The sequence below is a fragment of the Capsicum annuum genome, chromosome 10, assembly GCF_002878395.1.
Source record: "Capsicum annuum cultivar UCD-10X-F1 chromosome 10, UCD10Xv1.1, whole genome shotgun sequence".
Classification (NCBI taxonomy): Eukaryota; Viridiplantae; Streptophyta; class Magnoliopsida; order Solanales; family Solanaceae; genus Capsicum; species Capsicum annuum.
The window spans coordinates 221,408,787-221,428,351 of NC_061120.1; the positions used below are offsets into that span (position 1 = coordinate 221,408,787).

The window sequence follows — 19,565 nt, forward strand, 5'->3', positions numbered from 1 at the left end:
TATTTAATCATTTCTTCATCCCATTGGAACTTAGAAACTAAAACTTAGAAACTAACTCATCAAATCCTGAGCCACCGGTAAAAGCATCCTTACAAAGAGAAGCGTACCTATCCTTGAAATTGTTGTAGAAGTTGAGCTTCATTATCCTATCAGCAGTATCATAAGCATCTGGGTAAGCTAATTGCCTTCCCCTCATGAGGCAGAGAATTTCATCAACATACTGGAGAGTGGTATAAGAAGACAATTTTTAAATAGTTTAGTAATTGTAAAGAATAAAAACACGGGGGAAAGAATCCAATATAGAGGGTTCTCTGAATCAGTTCACAAATTACCTAACCAACGCAACTTATGCAACAGATGTGCATTATCATGCAATAGAATACCAAGCTGTTGCAACAGATTACACACCTACTGCGTAGATTCATCTTCCTAGAGTAGATTCTAAGCTAGATTAGCAAAAGTAAATTTACATTGTCCTCGTACCGCACGTGCATATTTGTCATATTCTTAAAGTCTTTGGCGGCAAATGAATGCATAGTATATTCTGTTTGAACCTTCATCTTCATGAATTTTTCCAGTTCCTTCTTCTTCTTCTTGCCAAGCGCCGCGAATATGTCCACCTTCTTTAACGGCCTCTGAAATTCAACAACTCTTAGAGCGAGACGAGTTGTAATTTTTGCTGATTTCAGAACGGAGAGAATTTGTCTAATTTTTCTTCTCTTCCTCCTAACCGCCACTTTAGGAGTGCATGGCTCCCTCACCTCGTTGGATGGTATGACACCCTTCCCGGATTTCAACTCCTCGACAGCTTCAGCAATAGCCTCTAGCTTTTTAAGGAGTTTAGCCTCTTCGTCCTTGCACACTTTGCATTTGCATTGACAATATGAGGGTGAGGAAGGGTGAGAGGGACCACTGTAAAGGTGGGAGAAATCGGTGTAGGGGTGAGAGTGAGGACCTGTGCAAGGGGAGTTTTCAAAAGTATTTATTTTTTGCTGAGCACCAACATGCTCATAATCATGACTGGCAGCAGCATCAGGATGGCTGCCACCATTACAAACAACTCCACCAGCAAGACCCACAGAAGAAGCACACAGATCTGTTGCAGTTTGAGGTTGGTTGTGAAGAGCTTCAACATTAGGTTGACCTTGCCTAACTGCTCTTCTTATGGATGTTTCTCCAGCCAATTTCTTCTTTATTATATTCACTGTTGGGTCTTCTTTTGTATCAACAGCACCTAGAGTAAAAGAAGGTATCAACAACACCCAGAGTAAAAGAAGTTATCCCCAGCTCATCAATGGTAGGCACGATCCAAGGATGCACAACCAATAAAAAAAGATAGGAGGCATTTAAATCAAATAAAAATAATTTGCAGTCAATTGGGTTACATGGATGTTAACACAGCCAACTTATGCAACAAATGATCTAGCTACCGCAACAACTAATCTTTAGATCAAAACAAATTGATAATATGTTGCATCAGATTACCCATCTATTGTATAATTTGCATAGATGGGTAATCTGTTAAGTAGGGTTCAGAGAACCAGAGCAATAGATGGTTAATCTGTTGTGAAATATGGATCATCTATCCTAACAAATTACCATCTATTGCACCAGTTGTAGTTGATAGGTAATCTATTGCAACAGACGACCCATCTGTCACAACAGATGGAACATCTATTCTAATATCTTTCTTTAAGGCAAATTTTTTTAGTTGAAAGAAGACGTACAACATTATCCAGAGTGTTAAAGAGATCAGCCTCCTTAATATATTTTTTGCTGCACTTTGTTGCAGCCAACCACCTAAGGATCCTTGGATGAGAAACCTTATCCGGGTAAGCCTTGAACTTCTTTCGGAGGGGAGAAATGGCTTCACATGCCCAAGCCTAAAAAATGTAAACAGGAAGCAAGCAAAAAAAAGTCATAATAACTATATTCAATATAAATTAATGAATGAGTAAAAAATAGTGATCAATTTTACCATGAAAGCCTAAGGAAAGCCATATAATGTGGTTATCTTTGGATTTAGCTTTGTCAGTAAATATTCAACAGTCAAGTAGTAGAAGTCGTATCCCCAGGGATAATCGTTGAATTTCCTAAAATCATTAGCAAGCGCCAACAGATCATGTTCTATGACTTTCCTAACGTCTCTTGCCAATAAAACGGAATGGACAAACCAAACTAAGCACAATTTCTCCCTGTAGTGCTTTGGTATGTCTTTATTCTTGAGATCCGCCATCAAATCCTCCACTCTGTAGCTAGGTCCAACAATGCCCAATAACCCATCTTTTTTACCTTGCGTTTGTTCGACTCTTTGTGGGGTGTTTCCTTGATGAGAAGTTCTTCTGGACGATCGCATCTCAATCCTGTCATTATAGCAAACTCTTTCAATCCAAAACAAACCGGCATGCCACAGTAGTTGATCCAGACTTCATCCATATTTTTTTCGCCCTCCTTCGGACCTCCATCATCCCCCGCATACTTGATCCTGCGCTTGAGAAGGCCATATATCATGATCATTGGAAAACGGAGAAGACGGGCCCCAGATAGCTCAAGAAAGTATGCAAAGCAGCTCTTCTTAAAAAGTCCATCTATATTTTCATTCTTCATAATTCTCCTAAGTTCGTCAAAAGGTTTCCTCAACTGACATTTAAGTACAAGATCATGAAATACTGTGTTAGGGCTACTCATCGGCATCGCAAGTCTAAACCCGTCGATACTAATAGTTTTGACAAAATCATACAGTGATTTCGATATTATTTCAAACCCCATTAATGAGAAGGAGTTATCACGTTCCTCAGCATCATTTTTCCCTGACTAAGATTGATCTGAAAGTTCCTCCGAATCTATCTATACTCTAGCCTTTTTTGTTTGGTGATAAGAAGTTGATCCGATGTAATGACCGTACTAATTTTTTTTTATATAAAATTGGGACCTGCAAAAGACAATGTATAGTGGGAAGAATTTTTAAAATAAAAGGGCTATGTGATAGGGAATGAATGTTCAGAAGTGCGGTAAAGTTTCTTCTTTTTTTTTAATTATAAAGCTGATAAAGCAAAGTTATTCCCTTTTCTATAAATATGATACATTAATGTATCATAAAAACTCACATAACATCTCATAGAATATCACAACTTTATTGTATGCCTTCTCTTCTCTTCCATTTTTCTTCATTTGGTAAACACATTCAGAAGTTCTCCAACAGAATTCTCTCATCATAGGTGAGCTTTTCTTTTTATTGTATTTATATGCATTCCTTAATTTACCAACCTGATCACTTTCTTTTCTTGGACAAGAAGAATTGATATGACCATGTTTGCCCTTTTACCTTCTTTAAAATCATTTCAAAACAATCTTGGTTTTGCCTACTGTTACTGTTTTCCCATTGATTCTTTCCTTTTTTGGAGAAACATATTAACTGAAGGAGTTTTGTTTGCTCAAAGCTTCCATAAAAAGGGATTTCTGGATTTAAAATTAATGGATACTAAATTAGGTGGCAGTGACGATGGTTTTGTGCAAATTTTCTTCTACTTTCTGAAACTTTAACTATAATTATATTATATTGATTAAGGCAGAAGTGGGTAAGTATTAGAAAGTTTGGAATGGAAGTTGGGCAGAAATTATTAGTTTAAGGTAGTATGGCTCATAGTGTATAATAGTTACAGGAAACAATTTGATCATTTGAACAGTGATAGTAGTATATTGTAACGGTTAAGCAGATGGCATAATGGGTGAGGCACTATCGAGGAATTGAATTACGGTGCTAGGAATTACTGTTTAGTGTGTCGTTTTAGACTCCGAAATTTAATAAAGAATAGAGTTTAAAGTTTATGATCTTTTTAGGGTAAGAATTTATTAAGTTAGGAATATTACATTTGATCAGATTCAGATCATTCAGCTTCCACGTAAGGGCAAGTTTGTTAATTGACGCTTGACTCTAGATTCAGGCAAGTTGAGACTTTCTTTAAACTCTTTTTCAAAGTGCTTATTTGAATATTTGTTAGTTATGAGTAATGGGATTAATGGGAATTGGGGGTCCCGTGTAGATAATTGTGATGAGCATCTATGCGGGTACCGATGTTATTTGAAGGGATAAAATCAGTTAATTGTATGTTTAAACTGTTATTCCAATTTGTTAGCCTGATGGACTGATTTATTATGGTAACTGTTGAAAAAGTTAGTTAATGGTGATACTTGCACATCATGCATTGCATTGCACAATATATTATAAATATTTATGGGGTCGGAGTGCACACCTGCACAGTATATTATATATATTTATGGGGTTGGAGTGCACGCCTGCACAATATATTATATATATTTATGGGGTCAGAGTGTACGCCTGCACAGTATATTATATATATTTATGGGGTCAGAGTGCACGCCTGCACAGTATATTATATATATTATGGGATCGGAGTACACGCCTGCACAGTATGTACATTGTATTGCATTGCATCGCATTGCATTGATTTATTTGCTTCAGATTGATTAAAGTGGATTGTGTTATAAAATCTTTATGACTGTTAAACTGAACTATTCTGAACTATTCTATTTGATTAATGTAGTGTTCCTTAGAGCAGGTTGTGTATTTGTGTTTTGATGTTTTATGTGGTGTCACTCGTCACCACTTTGAATTAGGGTCGATCGACGATGCTTGCTGAGTACACGTGGTTCCGTACTCACTCTTGCTTTTTCTGCACCTACGTGCAGGTACAGATCCGACGACCTCTGGATATTTATCCCTGTTGTTCTTTCTTCGCTAGCATCATCGGAGATTTGAGGTAGTTGCTATTGACTTCTTAGACTACTGAAATCTCCTTCATCTTTATTCTTATGCATTTTCCGCATTTTAAAAGACTCAAACTTTTTTTTGGTTCTATATTTTAGTAGCTTGTATTAGTGATTTCCAAACCTGAGATCATCTACGAATTGATTTTACTATTCTAAATACCTACTTACAAGATTGATCGGGATTGAATCTATTCTTAGTTCTTCTGCTTCTATGAGTTTGGTATGTTGTTTTTTTTAAATTGAGTTTTTGGCTTACCAATCACGGGGAATGGAATAGGTGCCATCACGGTCCTGAATATGGGTCGTGACACTTTCAGTTTCCTTTCTTTTGGGAGACATCTTTTAACTACAAAAAATAGAAAAACAAAAAATACATTGCATTTGATATCTGCATAATTTTTTTAAAATAAGGTAAGACAAATTTCAATAAATTATTCTGAGCCACATTACAAAAATAATACTCCAACGAACAACCCATCAGTTGAAACAGATGGGAAATCTGTTTGACGGCCTATGTAATATCTCCCAACAGATATTCCACCTGTTACAACAGATGGACAAATTTCAATAAATTATTCTACGTCACATTACAAAAAAATACTCCAACGGATAACCCATCAGTTAGAACAGATGGGGAATCTGTTTGAAGACCTATTTAATATCTCTCAACAGATATTCCACCTGTTGCAACAGATGGACAAATTTCAATAAATTATTCTACACTACATTACAAAAAAATACTCCAATGGATAACCTATCAGTTGGAATAGATGGGGAATCTGTTTGAAGACCTATTTAATATCTCCCAACAGATCTTCCACCCGTTGCAACAGATGGATAACCACCACCACCACCAATGTCACCAAGACCACCAACAATGCCACCAATACCAATACCAACACCAAGACTACCGACACCACCACCAAAAAGCACAAATACCGACACCACCACCACCACCAACCACCAACAACACCACAAAAACCATCCAACAATACCACAACAGTCAACAAAACATTGAGATAAAAGGTAGAGTTTTAATTTCTCAGGTGCTTCCTACCTTTTTTGCATCAAAACTCAAAATTGTTAACCCATTCTCGAAGATAATACAACTAAAAGGCTTCTTTTTCATCATTAACTAAAAAGACCTATTTTTTAAAATAAAGAACAAATGTAGAACTCTTCTCGAACCCTATTACCTGCGAAGACAAAGAAAACGACAAATACAAGCGGGAATGAAGTCGGAAAAAACAACTATATGTGGTCATAAATGGGAAGAAAATCGACCTGTTTTGAAGGGTTGAACAAAATGTTGAGTAGTTGTTGTTTGTATTGTTGAGAGAGAGAGAGAAAAGAGCGAGAACTTCGGATTTGAAATGAAAAGTTTTTCACGCAAATGGATGATTTGTATGGGTTGATTTGTAATTTTGAAAAAGAATGACAAGTTTTAAAATTGTTAATTTGGTCCAAATTGATTTTAATTAATTTTAAAAATTTTAAAAGATATGTAGTTTTTAAAACATTGAGTTGATGAGAACTCATTTCAACTCAGAGTGATCGATCGACGACCCGGGTCGAGATGAACGTAATACCAACGTCATGCAATTGCAAAGACTCAATTGGATTTGTAGTTGACCACTCTAGGAGCTCATTCATTCATCCCTAGTTCCACCCAAATCAACTTAGGTAATGTTAATCCTAACATTAAGTTAATGAGAGCACATTTCAACTCAAAGTGATCGATCGACGACCTAAGTCGGGATGAATGCAATACCAACGCCATGTAATTGCAAAGACTTAGTTGGATTTATAGTTGACCCTGCGAGCTCATTCATTCATCCCTAGTTCCACCTAAATCAACTTAGGTAATGTTAATTCTAACATTAAGTTGATGAGAACTTATTTCAACTCAGAGTGATCGATCGACGACTCGGGTCGGGATGAACGCAATACCAACGCCATGCAATTGTAAATACTCAATTGGATTTGTAGTTGACCACCCTGTGAGCTCATTCATTCATCCCTAGTTCCACCTAAATCAACTTATGTAATGTAATATGTTGGAACAAACGACTGAGATAGTGAAAATTTCAAACAGATATTCACATCTGTTGTAACAGACGACATATCTAATTTAATTATCAAATGAACATTTGCACATGTTGTCAAAGATGACTTAGCTGTTGGGATATTATAACAGATATTGATTTATGTTGTAACAGTTGACATATCTAATTTAATTATCAAATGGAAAGGGATTTTTAAACAAATATTTGTATCTGTTGTAATAGATGACTGTGATGTTGGAATTTTTAAATAGATATTTATATTTATAGCAACAGATTATATATCTGTTTGAAATATGCGGTAAAAATTGAATAGTTTTTGAGTTTCTTCTTTTTCTTGGATAACTCAAAAATATGTTCAGAGTGGTAGTCTTAACTTATCTTTTCAATGTCACTAGTCTTCCTCGTGCCCCTTCGTCAAAGATGACTTAGCTATTAGGATATTTAAACAGATATTGATATCTGTTGTAAAAGTTGACATATCTTATTTAATTATCAAATAGAAAGGGATTTTTAAACAGATATTTGTATCTGTTGTACAGATGACTGTGCTGTTGGGATTTTTAAACAAATATTTATATAGCTTCTGTCCTAGTAGATAAAGTAGTAAGTAACAAAAATGCGGTAAAAATTGAAGAGTTTCTTCTTTTTCTTGGATAACTCAAAAATGTGTTCAGAAGAGTAGTCTTATCTTGTCTTTTCAATGTCACTAGTCTTCCTCGTGCCCCTCAAATTATTAATGAATATTAATTATATTAATTAATGAATATTGAAACCCACGTCTACGTACACGATACATTTAAGAATTATCTCATCTCTCCTTCCTCCTCTCCTCAGGTCAGCCCTAAATTTATTTTATTCATCTCTCATCTTTTTTTTTATCTCCTCAAAGGTTAGGGTTATCACAATATTTTTTCTCTCCTCTCTTTTCTCTTCTCTTTCTCATAAAGATCATTTCGGATCTAAACCGATCCATATATTTCCTCAACTGAAATTGTTGTTTTGATCCCTTTTTGACGTTAAGGTATGATTCACTATTGCTTTTTCATTCTCGTCTTCTTCTTTGCAAAGTTATTTACATTTGTTTTTTTATTTAATTACCATTTACCCATATCATATTTATTAAAAAAAATTTAAAGAAACTTTTAAGTGTTGAATAAATGAACCGAGAATTTTTATTACAATATGTGAAAAAGGTATTCTGTTGGGAGAAGTTTAAAAGCCTTGCTGGCAGTATCATTTTTTTGTATGTATTTTGTTTGTTTCTTTATTGTCTATACTGTTATTGATGTTGGTGGTGGGGTTGGCGTTGTTGGAAGTTGTGGTTTGGTTTTGTTGATGGTGTTGGAACAAAGGATGTTACTTCTTTGTTGTTGATGATGTTGTTGATTGTGTTGGAACAAATGTTGTTGTTTCTTTGTTGTATTTTTTTTATTTTTTGCTTCGTTTCTTTGCAATTTATGCTATTGTTGATGTTGCAACAGATGGAATAACTGTTGGAACAAATCAAACCACCAGCAAGGCTGGTTTGATATATTCCAACAGACTCCACAGCTGATGTAATAATGAAGTGTTCTTTCTGTGACATCAATTTTTTCCTCTTCTTTGTTGATATAAGGACCTAATAGTTGATCAACTTTTGCCGGACCATCACAAAAGGTTGCAGTAAAGATGGATTCGAATGAATAAGTTGTATGCAAATGGAACCACTTCATATGTGGGAGGTATGTATTACTGATAATGTTATCGTAGAAACATACATAAAGTACACTGATTTTGTGAAAGTTGTTTTTACTGATTAGTCATAGATCATTCGAACAAGATATCTGCAATTTTATAGTTAAGTTGGGTAGGTTCGAACTGATAAGGCTGAGGGACCATGAATATGGTTGTGATACCCTGTTAAGATTTAATGTAGGTTGTTGTTTATGTTTATTTGTCAAACATTGTGAAGGGATCTTGTTTTGGTGTCATTGCAAAGAGATTCAATAGCGACTGAACTAACTTTTAGGGTGCATTGGACCCTTAGAGGGCCTTCGAAGCTTAGCACTGCATATAACAAAAACGAAAAACCAATATAGTTATTGTCGTAGCACAAATTTATATGGTTGGGTTGCTCAGGGTGATGATTATACGCCAGAATGTGCGATAGGAGAATGCCTTCGAGGGAAAATGGGTGGTTCATGAAAGACTATATCATCTGAGATCTAATTGAAGAAGAGAATAAGGTAGAAAGTAACTTAACTTCTAGCGAATTTGGACGATGGAATTATCTTAAAACACGTGAAATCTGAATCAAGTGCAACTATGAAAGTGTATCCGGTAATGTAATTTCGCCCGTTGTCTTTCTGAAAGAAAAATAATGTAGATGGACACTTCGCTAGGGAGCTACAACTAGGTAGCATTGTCGGGATTATCACCTAGATAGAAAGTAGGAGAAGACCATGAAAGTCGCCTTAAGGGAATCGAGGGTTGAAATGATGTACATTAAGTCTAAAAAAACTCACCCCAACAGTAACTGTAGTTAAAGTAAGGAATCTAAGTGAAGGCGGCGATTGCTGAATTTTAAATTCCATCTCATTCCTTCTTGTTTGTGGTTTCGCTTAGGTCCACTATTGTTGACCTGACCGGAACAACAAATGAGATTTGAAGGCAAAGTGAGTATCATTACTTCCTTAGCAATATGGTTATAATTGATTGCGTTTTCTTGCCTTGGCATGCTTTCAACATTCCTTGGAGAAGATCAGATGCTTGCTGTAGTATGTGAATCCCGATAAATTTTCAAGTTTTCCTCCAGCTTGCTTATTCTGTATTCAAGCTGGTTGTTGCCATGTTTGAAGTTGGTCAAGAGTTCCTAATCTCTCATGAGCTCGATCAGGAACACCACTTTCAAAGTAGTGGCATTTTAGAAGTCCTTCAGATCACTTTCTTCAAAAGCCTTAAAATGATACATGGAGGGTCGCTATGTTTGTTTTAGGTCAAAATGTGTTGATGCACACTGAAGATGTGGTCCCAACAGTTGAACAACACACTTTCATAGAGCGTTGCTCAATGTATCTTGCTCAACCAATTGGATAAATTAATAAGCAAGGAGTTACGTAGCGTGTGATCTAAACCAACTATACCAAGTCTATTAAACGTTACGTAACTCTAGGTTCGTTACCCTATCAAAAAAATTTGACCGAGTTAGTGTACAATCAAACGAGCCCAATCTCTCAACCTTTTTGTTGATCGCTCTTCTCGAATATAGATGACAAGATATTTTGCTATGCAAAAGTCTACACCGTCGCCAGACATGCTTGCCAGGCAATATAGATGGCAAGCATGTCTGAGACTTTTGTATAGCAGATATCTTTGTCATTTATATTAGAGGAGAGCGATTAACAGAAAGACTTAGAGATTGAGCTCGTTTGATTTGTGCACTAACTCGATCAAATTTTTTTGATAGGATAATGAGCTTGGAGTTAAGTAACGTTTGATGGGCTTGGTAGAGTCGATTTAGATCACACTTTATGTAACTCCTTGCTTATTAATTTATCAAATTAATTGAGCAACGCTCGATGAAAGTGTGTTATTCAACTGTTGGGACGACATCTTCAGTGTGCATCAACACATTTTGACCTAAAACAAACACAGCGACCCTCCATGTATCCTTTAAGACTTCTAAAGAAATTGTTCTGAAGAAAATCTAAAATGCCACAACTTTGAAGGTGGTGTTCCTAATCGAGCTCACGAGAGATCAGGAACTCTTGACCAGTTTCAAAGACGACAACGACCAGCTAGAATCCAGAATAAGGAAACTGGAGGCAAGCTTGAAAATTTATCGGGATTCACATACTACAGCAAGCATCTGATCTTCTCCAAGCCATGTGTAAGACCCCATAAATTTCTACGTCTAAATTCAGTTTTTAAAGCTCTTTTGAAGCTCCTACTCTAAAAATTTTTTAGCTAAGTGTTCAACACTTAGTCTCATTTCATTCCTCCAAACTTGGGAGTTATTTGACGACCTTCGCGACCTTTGTTTTCAGATTTTCAAGTTGTGTTGCGATGGGTCAAGGTCATATTACATCCCGGGTGAGTTTCAGAATTTTCTGAATAGCGTAAGAGCAAGTTTGGAAGTTCAAACCAGTGTATCAATGCAAACTCGATGTGTCGCGTCGATTATCGCATTGATAAATATTTTTCCCAGCTCCCTAGGACAATTTTCAGTAAGTTGGTACGAACTCGATGAGGGGCGTCGACTGTAGCATCGATGACACCGACGGAGGCGTCAGCTATAGCATCGATGCCATCGATGCGGCGCGTCGTCTGTAGCGTCGGTGAGTCAGTTTTCAGTCTTTAAGAACAGTATCCAGAGGGGCATTTGGGTAATTTTCCCGCCCTTATATAAGCCACAAACACGAGATTAATCCCCATTTCAACCAAAATATACCCCTTTTCATCAAATTCTCTCAAGAACACAAGCAAGGGTTTCCATAGAAGATCCAAATTTAAGAAAGTCTCTCTGTCAATCTTCGTAGATTCTCAAAATAAGATATGTTTAGTGTTGATTCATGGATTTATTTCCTCCATGAAGCTCAAGAACCCCTTTTTAAAATTTTAAAGCTTATGCTTTTATGAGATTTCATGATCTATGTGTATTGAAGTTCAAGATTATTTGTTGTTGAGTTTTGATTCATGATTTGCTTTCAAAGATCTAAGCTTTAGTCCTAGTATGTGAAAATCATGGGATGTTCATGTTGTTGGATGTTGATAATCATGTTGTTGTTAGATGATTCCCAAGATGGGATCTTTGTGTGTTGATATGAAACTATGGGAGTATGTGAGTTAGAAACTTGTGAAATTGGTGGTTTAAGAATTGTCAAATTGATGAATTCACATATGCCTAAGATGTGCATGCAAGATGTTTGATAAAATGCCTAAGAAAACTAGAAATTATGGAATATAGCTAAATTATGACTAAATGATGGATTCATGATATAACCCTATGTTCAAATATTTTCTATGCTATGAATGTGTCTTGAGACCTTGTTGGGTTGTTCATGAACTAGCTTTATGAAGTTATGTCATGTCAAATTGCAATCCCAATTTATGTACAAGATTATGATGATCATGTACTTCATGAAATTCCCCAAATTATGGTATTATGAAATTCCCCAAATTATGGTATTATGGATTGTTGATGTTGGTCATGTATTCGAGAAAGTCATGCTTCGTTAGTTTCCTTCTATCGAATCCTGAGGATACTTGTACCCTAAAAATATAGTTATGTGCCTAGATCTATGTCATGTTTTCACGATACTCTCAGTCAAGCCATGTTTAATAGACTTCAGTCAGTCAGTCTCGTGACTCAGGAAAACTCATGTAAAAATCAGTATCAGTCCAGTCCTACACAGTACTCTGTAACTTCAGTAATCTCAGTAATCTCATGAACTCAGTTAGTTATCAGAATTCAGTAGTATTCCGTTAGTCAACGGAATTCAGTAAACTCGGTTCATGTATAGTTCAATTAATCATGTTCAGTGTCTATTCAGATGGGAGTGGTAATTAGCACCGAGTGAACCCAAGGATGGGAACACACACTGTCAGATGACGGTGTGATTCTTAGCAATCATCCTTGCATTCCAGAACTACATAACCAACGTAGGATGAGATATTTTTCCTGCCAGACTAGAGGGTTGATACCTCACGTACGAGTTTTTCTATCAGCGAGGGTTGACGAAAGATTATCCTGTCAGAGAGGGTTAACTCACAACAGTTGTCTTTACCTGTGGCACAATATTAGCACCCTTCCAATTAGGGTTACAGATTAGACCCCAACTCAGCTATATAATAGATTCGAGGCATGTCGGTTAGATGACTACTTCCCACAATTTCAGTTACAAAAGCAGGTCTGTCAAATACAGTCATTCAGTCTTAGTAATAGAACTTAGATAGTTTTTCAGATTTCAGGACTGTCAGACATAGTCAACTCAGATACAGTACGAAACTCAGCTAGTTTCATCAAATTCAGGATTGTCAGATACAGTAACTCATGTTATCGGTTATATCAGTTATTAGTAAACTCACATTATCAGTTATTGGTCGTTGTGCTGTAAATCATCATCATCTGTAGCTAAGCCATTCGCAGCAGAACGAGGTCTACCAGGCCTTCTTGGCCTGGCATCTCTATTCGCAGTCGGAGTTCTGAAAGAATTCAAAGGAACAGGAGATATAGGCGTTCCAAAACCAAAACCCTCCTGATTTTCAGCTGATCTTCCAGAGTCATTCGGAGACAAAAACGGATAAAACGGAGAAACCCCAGGCGGGAAAGGACCACTTGGCGGAACACACACAAAAGGTGATGGTTGGGGATTTGTAGATGTCATTCCATTCGGGGTTGGGAATACAGGGACAAGACATCTCAAAGGCTTCACATCCAAAACCTTAGACTTATCAATAGGCCCTGGTGGTGTACCAGAGTCAGAACCAAAGCCTCCTTGCTCCATTTCAATCTAGAAACCAATAACCACAACAACAAGAAGACCACCACTTTCACTCACATGAATAACCCAAATCCAAACCTCAACACTTCTGTCAATTAACACTTAGATCCATGCACAATCTCCAATTTCCTAAATCAAAAAGTTAGAAACATCAAAAAAAGCATTTTTACAACACCATGCAACAACAGAAACCACACAACCCTCACCTAAACCTCCAAAGATCCAAACTCCAAACTCAATAACAGCTTCCCACAGAAAAACCCTAATAAAATCCAAACTTTCAGCAAAATGAACAGGAACAAGCCCTAATTTGAACTAACCCTAAAATCCCAATTCAAATCCACCAAGATTTAGCCCAAAAAACACATGCAAAGCACAAAATAAACTAACCCCAACTCAAATTCTTTAACCAAAACCCCACATAAACTCAGATTTACTAAAATGACAAATAGAAACGAAAAAATTTACCAAAAAATTTACAAGAACAGCCAGAAGCAAAAGAAGTCTAAAACTGAACATAAATTCAAGAATTTAAGGCCAAAAAGAAAGGATCTTTAAAAGGAAAAATACCTGAAAATTTAGGGAAATGGATGTTGAAGGGGAAAGTGGAGCAGTTTTTCAAGAAAAGAATTGTGTTGAGTGTGTCTGTGAAGTGGACAGTTTTGGGGTTAAAAAGTACTACACACAGTCAAAGTGTGTTTTTAGATTTTGAATAAAACAAGATTACCTGCATTATTGACTCATATAAATTAATAAATAATAAAAATAATTTTAACACATTATTATTTTATTATAATTTATTTAAATACATTAGATAATAACTAAAATCAATAATAGGATAAAATTAATAGAAATAAATAAATTATTTTTATTTTTTTTAAGTTGAATAAATATTTTTAAATATTTATTTTTGATACGATAGATAAGTAAAAATAGACGAAGAGACTTAGCATCTTTATTAGGTGTCGGCTAACATCAATTTTCAGATTTTTTTTTCTGTAAATAATTGCATTTAATGTTTTTTTTGACTGCCTTTTAATGATGATTTTAATCAATTGAAAATAATTATGCATACATCGCTTTAAATGCACCTTATATTGTTATTTTTTTTGTTTTAATTTATGAGGCATTTTTTTAAAATTTAAAATTTAAGTAAGTTTAGTTTTTATAATAATTTTTTTATATGAAGTATATTTTAAATCATTAATTATTATATTTTATAGTATTTTTATGTAGTTTTTGAACAACAACAACCACCTCAATATATTTCCATATAGTGGAATTTGAGGAGGGTAGAGTGTACGCAATCCATATCACTACCTCGTACAGAGGCTGTTTTCGATAGACCTCTGGCTCAAGATAAAAGGCAATATACAAAAATATCAAAAGCATAGAACATGATAAAATAACATAGATACGGCATCCACAAAAAAGTACATTGTCAAACAAAGGACACCACAATCCCCCTACCTACCGACTACAACTCAACCACACCCTTAGTCGTCTATCCTAATGTTTTTACTCCATATCTTCCTATCCAGGGTCATATCCTCAGTTAGCTGTAACTGCTTCATATCACGTCTAATCACTTCTCTCCCGTATTTTTTTGGTCTATCCCTACCCCGCTTGAACCTTTCAAGGCCAACCTCTCCAGTTTTTGAACGTATAAATTTATTTCAAAAACTTAAGATTTTTTGCTTGAATTTACAATCAAACCTAAATTATTTGACTCTTTGAAAAGCAAAAAATATCACATAAATTGAGACCGAGAAAAAATAGTAAAAGTTATCTTCGTCATTTAAATAATATCTTATATATCTAAAGTTGGAGTGTTTATTCAGATGGTTTGATTACATTTTTTGCATATGATTTATTGGTTATTGATTGTCATATGTGTAACTATTATTGAATCAATAAAATATCGACTGATTCATTTGGCAAACATCCCAAAACATTTTCAATTTTCATATAAAGCCCATTGAATTTGTTGAAGTTAACTTTCGTATTCCCAAAATATATTTGTTGATCTAAATAAAATAAAATGAGTGTAAAAAATTTAAATAATAAAATCTCAATTGATTTGATACTAAACAATATTTATATATAATCAATTTCAACTTATTTGATATTAAAATGTAATAACAATTTTTTTTTTAATTATTCAATCTTACTTTTACACTTCACCTTAAATTTCTTATTAGTGCTATTCAATTATAATGGTTTACCTAAAAGATTCTTTATAATCTCAAACAAATAAAATTTCCATAAGGTCCCTCTTTTCATATTTATCTGCTTTTCCCCATAAATAAATGAAGTGATAGTTATTTTGCTACAAAACATTGCAAATTTTAGTATATTTTTCTTCAATCTAGATACTTAAGTTTGTTATGACTTGATTATTCTTTATCTTGTAATACATATATTTATTGATCTTAATAAAACAAATGAGTTCAAAAGATTCAAATTATCAAATCTTGATTGATTTGATACTAAACAATATTTATAACTAATCTCAACTTATTTAAAACTAAAATGTAATGAGTCTCCACTAATATATTGCTTTGTGCTTGTGGTGTTAGGCATTTTCAGGTGAAAAATAAGTCTACTTGGAATCAAATTTTCATCTTTTGTGTTTATTCATTGTTTTCTTGCAATTAATTATCAACTATGATCTGTGACTTGTCATTTCTGTTTTGTTTTTCTAGTTTTCCATGTTTCTTTAATAGCATTTGTTGCTTTGTATCAGCCTTTTAAATGTTATTTCACTCATAAAAGACATCTATTTAGTTGTTTTGTCAAATTTAAAGCTTTTTTGCATAGTTGATCTAGTTTTAAATATGGTCCAAGGTCATACCTGTGCTCACTTATGATTGTAATTGAACTAGTTAGTCATCTGTCAGGACTTGATCAATCCTATTTTTTGTCGTTAAGGTGTAAAACTAAGTCAAGAATTATCTTTTCATCGTCAATTTGCGACCACGATTTAAGTTGGATATTGGATATGGTACCAGTTGCTTGGATATTGAGATATTTAGTCAGTCCAAGCTTGGCAAGTAACCTGTATAGTATTTGTTGATGACATTTAGGTTGTTGCAAAAGTTAAGACTTTATTACTTTTCTTCGTTTGATTGATCAAACTCTTATGTATTATCATCTTTGTTAAAGCTGAAATAGTCTCCGGGGGGACATTGAGTGGTGTGAGAAGGATATGGATTCAGGCCGCTCCCTTTGTTGCATTCTCGTTTTAGCTCTATTTGGGATATGCATCCAATACCAATGTTGTGCAAGTGGAATTGACGCAAACCAGACAGCGCTACTGTTTGTAAATGCATCTTCGTTGAGTGCAGAAGGAGCTTTGACTAAATGAATTTAAAAACGCCCATGATCTACCATGGTATCATAGACAGGTTTCCTCTGACCTGCTGCCATGGGTGATCACAATACTCGCATGCAAGAATTACGAAGACACACCAGAAATAAGAATTTAGTCTAACGATTTAGTCTAAAAATGATTTACCTTACTAGACTAAAATAACATTAAAAGACTCACGAGAAATAAGAATTTTATTAGTAATTATTTGCAAGACATGAGAAATGGAGTTGATACCTTGTCAATGTTTACAGGTTTCTTGTCCCAACCTGGAAGGGCGATATATCCATGCAGCAAACAGCATGAGTGCTCAATGCTCTCACCAACTTCCAACTGCCTACTTCAGCAAACTTAAGGCATTGATGGTGAGTAGTTGTGGAGAATTGAGAAACTTGATGTCTCCATCAGTGGCCAGAGGTCTTCTGAATCTTCTAAAACTATGGATAGAAGACTGCCAATCAATGAAAGAAGTAATTACAGAAGAGGAAAAACAAGGAGATGAAATCATGGCTAATGAGCCCTTATTTCCCCGTTGGTCGAGCTGAACCTCAAGAATCTACCAGAGCTGGGGCATTTCATTCTGACTAAGCATGCTCTTAAATTTCCGTTCCTCATAGAAGTGCAGATTTATAAATGCCCTAAAATGAAGACGTTTGTCCAACAGGGTTCTGTGAGTACACCGAAACTCAAAGTGTCCTTACCGATTCTCAACACGCGCGGTTATGAAAGTGAGACGATAGTAGATGATCTGAATGAATGGATACATCAGAGGATCAATTCTAAGGTTTGTCTTGTGGCGCTAGCTGGTTGTATGACTGATTAACTATACTGCTCTCTTTCCATCTTAACTTAATAGTAATATTCAGATACTCATTTATGTTCGTCACTTGAAGTAGGTTCCTTTTACCTTCCCCCAAATGTTTATCTTTCAACTAAATATTGTAATGTTTATTCTTTTGTAATCTCTACTCTCAGGAGGAAGACAACAACAACATACCCGGTGTATTCCCACATAGAGGGATCTTGCACACAGACCATACCCCTACCTCAGAGGTAGAGAGACTGTTTCGGTTAGACCCTCGGCAAGAAAAAATCCAATCTAGGAACCTCGTGAAAGACATATTATCTGGCTCTAGTTACTCATCCAAATCCAAATCCTCATATGGGAAGTTCAAAATTTCTAATAAGAGTATTTCAATACTCACGAGATTGAGTTGCCAAACCATACAAATTCGGGAAGTTGGGGAAAGCAAAACATTACACATTCCGTAAAAATAAGCATGAAATGATTTGTGTTTTAGTTTGAGATCATAAGAGTGTAGGAAGCAAAACAATCATTCCTCCATGCGATTTTCCTCCGACTGCTTTTGTGGAACCTGGACCTTGGCAGGCAGCGTAAGTGATGGCTCTTCGTTGAGTGCAGAAGGAGCTTTGATTATGTGAATGCTCTGCTCGAGCTCCTCCATTGCTTCTCTCTTCCCTTTGGCTTTCTTTCCTTTCATTCTGTATGATTTTCCAAGTAATGTTAATAGCAAGTAGTGTTAATACCAAATCCCTGAAGAGTAGAATGCAGCGACTTGTTCCCTTTTTCTGTTATAACTGCTTTGACAGTTAGTTACACTAACTACTAACGGCTAGTTAGTTAGTTTAATCACTCACAAGTCTGTAAATATAGAGGCTCATGTACATTGAGTCATTATGAAATACAACTTAACTACTCTCTCTTCCTAATGATCTTTCTCTCCTCTTTACCTCCTTCTTCTACATCTTCTTCTTCTTAATGTGTTCATCTGTGATTGCTTCTATCAAGAAGTAAGTATAGTATTGCTTAGTTAATGACAGAAACATGTGCTCTTCATACTACCAGACTTTCTGTGGACACACTGGTAGACTTCTGGACTGCCCTGGGCGAAGAGACACGACATTCTCTTCTGAAAATGAAGGAAGAGGACTTTATTGAAAGGCTCATGTACCGGTGCGTATAAGGCCCTTTCTTTAACTTGTTCTTTGTTTAACAGCTTACTATTATCCTCTCTTTTCGTGTCGTCCATTAAATATAATTTAAACATTAGATAGGCTGAGTTAGAAATTGTAATTTAATCTGGGATTGCAAGTTTAATTGAGGGGTGGGTTCAATTATTTCGAAGTCTTATCCAATGAACAATGGACTACGATCAGATGGCTTCTGGATTTGTACTGTTCAAAGTATGGTTTTAGTACTTCTCTTCTTTAAGTTAAGAAGCCAACATGATTCACTGGAGGACCATACCCAAGTTGAAATCAAGAAATGATGAGTTTCAGGATGGATTTCTCTTGAGTTGTGAGTTATCTAAAAGGTGAATGACTGGTAAACATAGATATATGAGTTGAATGACTGGTAACGAAGGATATATTTTGCGTGATGCCTGTCGGTGAATATCCTGATGTGCAATTTTAATGAGCCCACATATATTAGTCTGCCACGGGTTCAATTTTGTATGAAGTTCAATGGTACCAGATGCCTTGCCTTCTCTCTGTCTATATATGTTATTGTGGTTTGGAGAAGTAATTGCATCATACATGAGGTCGTGGTAGGGTTCAGGATTCTGCCAAGTCATAAGTGTTGTGTCATTTTCACGACCCAATTTCTCAAGTCGTGATGGCGCCTACTTTAACCCACCAGTAGGAAAGACAAGCCATAGTCCGGAATGATAGATAACGGGCTAACTAGCAGAGACCAAATAAAAGATCACGTATAATTGTAACGCCTCAAAATCGCATCCTGAAGCGTCATACGGTGCTCAAGGCTACGAATAGCCCCAAGCTAACCATTTAAGCCTGTTACTAGTATAGAACTTACTTCAAAGTAGGCAGTGC

At 35.6% G+C, this 19,565-nt stretch overlaps 1 protein-coding gene and 1 long non-coding RNA gene across 3 annotated transcripts; one reads left to right on the forward strand and one right to left on the reverse strand.

The window, feature by feature from the left end:
* The first annotated feature begins 2,968 nt into the window (after positions 1-2,968).
* Positions 2,969-18,013, forward strand: LOC107844043. Its single transcript, XR_007045546.1, has 5 exons — positions 2,969-3,218; positions 4,711-4,781; positions 8,473-8,578; positions 16,964-17,493; positions 17,685-18,013. It is a non-coding gene; the product is annotated as an uncharacterized LOC107844043 (long non-coding RNA).
* On the reverse strand, positions 12,811-14,068 carry LOC107844042 (histone-lysine N-methyltransferase, H3 lysine-9 specific SUVH1). 2 transcript variants are annotated; one of them, XM_016688528.2, is made up of 3 exons: positions 13,910-14,020; positions 13,546-13,601; positions 12,811-13,468 (listed from the first exon to the last, which is right to left on the reverse strand). In XM_016688528.2, the coding sequence occupies exon 3, from the start codon at positions 13,340-13,342 to the stop codon at positions 12,932-12,934; it is 411 nt and encodes a 136-aa protein (XP_016544014.2). In that variant the 5' UTR covers positions 13,343-13,468; positions 13,546-13,601; positions 13,910-14,020; the 3' UTR covers positions 12,811-12,931. The 2 variants fall into 2 exon arrangements, with proteins under 2 accessions (XP_016544014.2, XP_016544009.2); XM_016688523.2 differs by lacking the exon at positions 13,546-13,601 and having other exon boundaries at positions 13,910-14,068.
* Positions 18,014-19,565: the final 1,552 nt, after the last annotated feature.